This window comes from Rhamphochromis sp. 'chilingali' (assembly GCF_963969265.1).
Source record: "Rhamphochromis sp. 'chilingali' genome assembly, chromosome: 11".
In the NCBI taxonomy this organism is placed as follows: Eukaryota; Metazoa; Chordata; class Actinopteri; order Cichliformes; family Cichlidae; genus Rhamphochromis; species Rhamphochromis sp. 'chilingali'.
In genome coordinates, this window is record NC_137938.1 from 18,541,796 (window position 1) to 18,549,738 (window position 7,943).

General features: G+C 40.3%; 1 protein-coding gene across 1 annotated transcript; it reads left to right on the top strand.

Moving 5' to 3' along the window:
- The first annotated feature begins 245 nt into the window (after positions 1–245).
- Positions 246–7,266, top strand: LOC308406150 (protein BTG3). The gene is made up of 6 exons (XM_080897018.1): positions 246–263; positions 1,661–1,766; positions 3,833–4,010; positions 4,110–4,247; positions 4,426–4,771; positions 6,051–7,266. Exons 3-6 carry the CDS (start codon positions 3,838–3,840, stop codon positions 6,246–6,248), a joined length of 855 nt encoding a protein of 284 aa, XP_080753144.1. The 5' UTR covers positions 246–263; positions 1,661–1,766; positions 3,833–3,837; the 3' UTR covers positions 6,249–7,266.
- The last annotated feature ends 677 nt before the right edge of the window (positions 7,267–7,943 follow it).

A 7,943-nucleotide genomic window follows, 5' to 3' on the forward strand; every position in this document is an offset into this window, starting at 1 on the left:
TTTTATGTAGTTAAAAGTTGAAAAAGTTAACATCCCACAATTTTAGTCTGTAAATGACCATTAAAAAAAATCCACGTTTGACTTCAGTGAAAGTGAGTTCAGCACAATAGCACCACCCATCCATTCTAGTTTATTTGGTATGTAACAGTTATGCAAATCAACCTCTTGAGCGCTTAAATAGTTGTAGGATACCGGCCAAGTCACTTCGAGGAACACTGACAAACAGCACTCACCTCAAACAGAAGGAATCTCTGCTCCCTATTGTAAGTAAAATTTGATTTCCATCGTTAGTTCTGATAAACACTTTTAATTGGTATCTTTCATTTGGTTATCTTTTGAAAATGTCCTCATTTCATGTCCGTGTGAACCGTGGACAGGTTTTTTAGATTCGTCTCAGCAACCCTGGTTACTGTCTAGCACGAGACCAACAGAGACCAATACTTCTTCTCTGTTCCTGTAAATCTTTAGTCATTTATTTGCGTTATCGTTCACACATTGTCGGACTTTTTAGTCTAAGCCACATTCAGACATGCGCGTCTTTATATTTGGTTCTATATGTTATATGGGTATGTCACTTTCCGTAAGCACCTGCAATTGGCAGAACTGGTCATTATGGGGGTGTCTCAGTCCATTGTAAGTAGTTATCTTGGCCAGGGTAATTGCTACATGTATTCCAACTTAATTTGTGTTTATATTTGTTACAAACTGCGGCCCTCTTGTCCAGGTTTGTCCAGGATTTCAATAGCAGTAAAACTTGACCGTGACATATATAAAAATTGTATTATATAAAAATCTCAGATGTAAAGCCACAATAATCTCTCCAAAATCACAAGCCTTTACCCCTCATTGGCATTAAACTGTAAGTTAAATTTAACACAGACTTAAAATTTCTACAAATTTACAAGATAAATCAGCATCTAACAGCAACAACACTTTAACAGTCTTAAGCGACCCGTTTACCCGTGACTGGGTCTTGGGTTATTAAGGTAATTTTCAAATTTACTCGTCAAGTTCATCTCACCTTATATAAGCTCATCATTGTACTAATTAAGTTATTTTCAAATGTAGCACGGCCTTCAGTTCCAGTTTCCCGAGACTTCAACAGAGAGCGTGAGAGAGGTGGTAGGCGTAGGCGTGGGGGAGTACTGTACTACTTATGCAAATGGTCACCATAGCAATGCAGCCCGCCGTTAGAATCGGTTATATGGTAATAATTAGCCAACGAACAGTTAATTAAGTCTGCTGCTAGTGAAGCTTCAGGTATGTAACAATCAAGCATGTAAATCCATTAAAACGTAACTTCATAATGATATATGATTCATAGGAACGCATTCCCTATGTGACATGTGTGTAGCTGTGGGGTACAGTTAATTACAATCCTGGGTTTGTTTGTATAGCACATAGTTGCTAAGCGCTTCACAGTTTGGGTGAAACCACACCTTTAAGAGGTGAGGACACTATTAGGTATCCCCCCACCCACACCCTCTTCCGCCTAGAAAAGCAGCAGAGTGAGGGATTTCGCTCTCTTTCACGCTCATCAGCTGTTTACTCCGGTATTCCATATTTGGGCCGGGCGGGCACTAGTCACCGCTTGCTCACTACACACAGCGAAGGAAGTGAGTCACGCTGACGGTAATCCTACGTCTCTGTTGCTTTACAGCCGAAGAGAACAAGGAAGGAACGTGCCGCCACGAGAGTTCCAGCGCATCAGTACCGAGGGGCAGACAAATACAGCAGGAGGGCACCGACAATAACTACGTTAAAATGTGAGTACTCACTTCTGTACTTCTAACTTTAATTTTATCGCGTTTGGTTGTGTAATGTGTTGAAGTTTTGTCGGCTGTGTTACGTCTGTTTGTTGTTGTAAATTTTATTTGATTGTATTTTATTAATGTTTTTTAAACATTTTATTTATTTATTTATTTATTTAGTTATCTAATCTCATCTCCGGAAATACCCCCCCCCCCCCCCCATCCAAAATACATTGTTTATTAATTGTTAATTAATACGTTGTTTGGGTGAGCTGCCTACAGCTGTACGTTTCTCGTCACAAACTTTCTGAATTTCCATTTGGGGGTTTCCGCACCGCCTGAAAACTCAAGCGCGTTATTTCCACTAAGTAGTGTGACGTTCCCTTCATCACAGCTGGCTGGAGGATATACATTTTTCGCTTTCTTATATTCTTTGTCTGGCTTTTTTATTTTGTATCCCAACGGTCCACAAGCACGTGAACACGCTTTGCGCCGTGTCCTCATCTGCAGGCGCGGGGGGAATATCGACGAAACCGCTCCTAAAAATGGCTCAACTAATCTTTCCTTTTCAGGGCGACATTTTAACAGAGTTTTGCCCTCGTAGTTAAACATTAAAGACCGCAGTATAAGCAGCTGGAACAAGCCTGTGCCTGAAAATAGGTCAAGTTGTTCCAAACAAACCTGTATCAGAGGTTTGCGTATAATGACAGCCGCTCGCCTTTAAACGAGCACAGTAAACATGGTGTGCAGACTGAGAAGCTACCTCATTTTCGAGCTCACCTAACTTGTGATTATAGAGAAAACAAACACCCCCAGTGATGCGTTTAAGTTCCTTCAAAACGTAAATCATCCATCTGTATAACTCCAAATGAACGTGTGTAAGACCATCTGTCTTCAGTAACATGCTGTTACATTTTGTTAATCATCCAATTTAAGGACTTCATTAAGAACAAAAGTTCAAGATAAACCAGGGATTTAAAATAAGAACATCAGTTTTTAAACAACCTTTTATAAATAAATCAAAGCGTTTTTACAGGCATTTCTTACTCTTTGTTCGACAGTAACTAAAATCACTGGTTCAAGTGTCTAAAAATGAAGGTGTAGGCCTGCTATAAAAAAGAAAACAGAAAACAATATTTATATTCAATTCTGCAGATGTGTGGTTTAAATAACTGTTGCGGTCGCATGTACCACAATCGTTGAAGCAATTCTTAAGATATTGTGCTGTTATTAATGGCTTTAATGTCTCTTAGCACTTGTCACCCAAACCATATTGACTCTTCATTGCAGATTCTAGCCTACCCCTGTTTACCTCACGGACAAATTATAAACTGGAAGTCCGAAATGGTGTCTGAGGGGGATAACACATCGATGCTCTCATAGTTCATGCTACAGCAAAACATTTGTTAGGGATTTAAAGTTGCTGCTTGTGTCACAGGATCACGGCTACCCTTAAGGGAAGGCTGTGGCTCCATATAGTAGAGAAAATGATTATTTTCTGTGACAACACATTACCCAGACTGAAGCAAGAGTGGCACGTCGCAAGCCACAATAACAAAGTACAGTTTGCAACTCAAAAGTTCAAGGATGGACTTTCTTGTCAGGGATAACAGGAAGATGTTAGCACTGTCAGCTGGTTTGTCTGCAGTTGGCCAAAGCCTTGGCCCAATTAAGCACATTTTTTCTCTCTCTGATCAAGTTGACACTGACACTCAACCCAAAACAGACATGCTATCAGAAAATAAACAGCACAATGACCTCAATGAATTTGCATAGTCAAATTACTTGGATGTCAACCTGGCATTTATAGTTTGCATCTGATTTGCCCGTGTACAAACTTTATCTTTTTGTTGGCACAGAGCATGGCAATATATGTAAAATTCACTCAGGACATCTCACCCATGCTCAACACTGCCCTGAAGGCAAAGAAAAATAAATATACACTTCAGGGAAAACTGCACAGGGAAGTGTGATAACTGAAGTTCACGGTCTTCCACACCTCACTGAAGTCATAGCAAAACACATGCACAGAATCACATGGATAAATTGTGTGGTTTTCTTCCTTCTTTCTTTGTCTACAGTCACAATGAAGCAAGAGATCAAGGCCGGGGTGGACTTCCTCAAACGAATGGCTGTGACACGTGGTAACTTAGATGGTGCCAAAGCAGAGTTGTTTGCAGAAAATCTTCAAAGACTTCTATGTGAAAAATACAAGGATCACTGGTACCCCGACTGTCCCAGCAAAGGCCAAGCATTTAGGTAATCATCACTGTTTAAACATTTACACAGTGGTCAGTGAGTGACTTTTTCCTGCAAAGAAAGAAGGCACCTAACTTTTAATTCCTGAACTTTTCACAGATGCATTCGCATAAACAGAAGCATACCCTGTGATGAAGTGGTGTTGCAAGCCTGCAAAGAGACTAACATCATGCCCACCAGCCTGGGATTTCCATCTGAGATGACTCTGTGGATTGATCCACTGGAGGTGTCTGCAAGGTGAGTCACCGGGTGCCTGCAGAGGCAGACAAAGACGCAGCCATTTCTCAGTCTGTTCTGTTCTGAACGAGTGACAGTTGTGATGCAATATGTGAAACAACAAGTGCAAACTTGTAGGAAGTCACAGGCTGGAAAATGGATGGCATGACTTAAAAATCATTTACTCCCTTCTTCACAGATCCAAAGAGAACAACAGTCCCTTTAAAGTTGCTTCTTTCGACAAAGAGGAGGAAGAGGAGAATGAAGAGTGTGTGAAGGATGACCTGGATGTGTCCTCGCTGGACTCACTAAGCCAGGAGACTTCAGATTACCACTCTGCCACATCTTCGGATTGTGGTTCAGCTTCATCGAGCGACACGGAGGAGGAGGCGAAAGATGGGGATGTGCAGGGAGAAAAAGAAAAAGAAGGGCAGGTTGCTGAGAAGGGAAAGATGGAGGATGAAAGCTGCAAAATAACCATGGTGCCCAGGATTCGAAAGCCACACGAAGATGGATCAAACAGGGTCAAATACCCAAGAAATATGGTACGTTTTTCTTGCTTTCTTTTCTTTTCTTTTAACAATCTGTTGGTCATTTATTTACCACAATGCTTCTTAGAGCAGTTATCTATGTGGCCAAACCTGTGCTTATGTTAGTAAAAGAAAGCACACCAGGGCTCGCAAAATCGCTAGCCCGACGGGGAGACCAAAATCTATCTCAGCCCCGCCCGTCGGGTTATCATATAGCCCGACGGACGGGGCTGAGATAGATTTTGCGAGCCCTGCACACTAATTAACAATAGTGCTACAAGAAATGACTTCTTTGTTACAATGAACCTGAGTACAGTAGCCTAGTCAGAAAAACCCACATGCAGCATCCAGCTGCCACAAATATACACTTACAGATTCTCATCACATATCAGTTCAATTCAGTTTTATATAGCGCTTCATCAGCAGCAGTGATCAACATCTGTTGATCATCTCAAGGCAAACACCTAGCGTAAAGACCCCACAATAATAAAGAGAAAACCCCAACAATTAGATGACCCCTCTTTAAGCAAGCACTTGGTGACAGTGGGAAGGAAAAACTCAGGAAACCTCTTTCCATACCTTTTGTAAATTTTTTTGGCTGGCCATTCATGAGGTCTTGTTGATGATGATTTCCAATAATGGAACGACCTCTGAGAGTTGAATGAGGTTTGAATGAGCTTTAAGGACTCTTGTCTACATAAAAGCTAATCCTAGCCTGCCTTTGTTGTGGTGTAGCAGATGTCTTAAGTTGTTGTGCTGGAAATCTGGTTGTCAATTCACACGGTTAGATCACTGCCTTAGCATTGCGCGACTATAAATCTGGGCAACTGAGCTACTGAAGGCAAGATTTTTTCCCTCTTAGTTAATTCACTTATTATATAGAATTAATGGCTTCAATAACCTATGCAGCTGAACATTTCTCTATGAAATAAGCGTGAGTTATCTGTGAATTATGCGTTATCCAGTTTTAAGGATTTATGGCCTTGTTGTTAGCGACCGTATAGGTCCAGTGTTGTGATTCATTGGATTTGTTGTTGTTATAAGAAACTGGCTTTATTTCTTTTGGATTAACTGACTCACACTTTTTGCAATTTCTTCCTTTACACAAGTAAGATACATGAACAGCTATTTTTAGTTTCATTTGCAAGTTGTTGTTGATGTTAGCTGCTGCTATATTATTACAGTGTTATGTTTTGTTGTTGTGTGCTTTAGAAAGGATTCATCACATATGGAAAAAATGTGTCTGTTACCATCCTTTCAGATTTCACTCAATCCAATCTTTGTCTCTGTTCAGGTGCCTCCTAACCTTCAGGTCATCTACCACCCTACACCAGTGTGGCCTCAGTTCAAGAAGCATGCTCCAGTTTTCATCAGCACTGTGCCACCACCTCCAGCCCAGCAGGTCGTTGGATACTACGTTGTGCCGCGGACCTTTCCGCAGTTCATCATCCCTCAGGCTCCCCTGCAGCCATGGCGAGCAGGGAAGGAGTAGACCAATTGTGAACTATGGGGAGGGCAAGTTTGGGGGCATTATAAGCATTATAAGCTGAGCCGTCTGATGTCAGGCCTGAGTAGAGATCTTCTTGGACCAAAAGGTTTAGCTGTACAGTTTAATTATTCCTTTCATAATCTGAAAAAAAAAACTCTTTTGTTTCTTCATTTTTCTTTGTCAACGACGGCTATTACTCTGCACAGGGATACCCCACAGCTCAAGTGAAAACTGCTCTTTGAATCTGTTGTGTTTGCACTGCTGCTTTTGTATTGATGAACTGTACTCAACAAGAACAACATCAGTCACTGGGTGCTTGAAGTTGAACTCAGGAATTCTCAGCAATATGTTTAATGCCAAAAATATGTCTTTTAAATTTTTTTTTACCATCTGTAAATCTTTGCAGGGTGTAAAAGTCACAGTTAATCACTGTGAAATGTGATTCAGGGTTTTTAAACTACTGTAGCAATAGTGACAATATCTGTCTATTAAGTAGAAGAGGCTATTTTTTTACTAAGCTGCTTGTAAATATTACCACATCCGATGAGCACTTTATAATCGTATATTTGTTGTAATTTATTCAGCCACCAATGGATGGCAGTCAAGTCACATACAGTCAGTTTTATATATATATTTCAAACTTTGGTTTTACTTTAGAAACTTCACTTTTCCAAACGTGAACATGTTTATTTAATAGCTTAAACGCTCTCTGCTGTAATATACAGAACGCTTGTGTCACTGTCTTTTTCTTGTTTGTTTGTTTTTTAATTTGAAATGGGCTTGCTTATAAAGTCGTGACTTTTTTATTGTTCATTGCTTGCTATGAGGTCCTGCTACAGCTTTATAAACCATGAATTGTTACTTTTCATTTTTTATTTATTTACATTTCAGGCTTACGCATTGATTGATTTTGTTCTTAGTTCTTGCTTGAGCCGCTTGTTTTATCGCAGAAGATTAATCCATGCAGTTTTTTCTGAAATCATTGTTCTGACATGAATCGTACTTTTCAGTAAAGTCTTTGCTGTTGCGTTTAAATCCTGTTTGTGTTTCTTCTTTTTTTATTCACTTGGCTGGGAAATCACCTGTATAAAGTGTATCCTCGGGCAGAACTCTCACTGCCGTCAGCGGAACAGCAGGATCTGGTTAGCGGAAGTACTCCAGTGCGTTGGATGCGTCACGTTGCCCAAGGTCATGACGCTGTGCCTCAGTTGAAAGGGTTTAGGAGAAAGGCTTTTTTTTTCCTCACTTTTTGTGTAGTCTATTTGGGGACTTACCTGTGCAATTTAATAAATATGGAGACATCGAAATCAGAGGGCACAGTTACATGAATGTTTTCAAAATGACAAGAAAAACATTTTCAGGTAGAAATGGAATAGTGACAGCAAACGATGTTAGTGAACCCTGACTACTGCATTGAATATAACCTAGTGCAACTCATCCCCGCCACGGCTCTGTAGCTATTGTGAAACTTGCGCAGTCCAGGTTTCATTGCGTCAGAATCAACTTGAAAGATTAAAATAAAAGCACGGGGGTTACATAACTGAATTTCCATACATTTGCCGTTTGGCGTTTTCTCTCAATTAAAATAACAATGATTGGATTTTTTTTCTTACACATCATCAAATAAAGAAATGTACAAAAGTTTATGTCATTTCACTGCACCTGCAACCTTCCTGTGCTTCACTGCTAAGAGAGTGC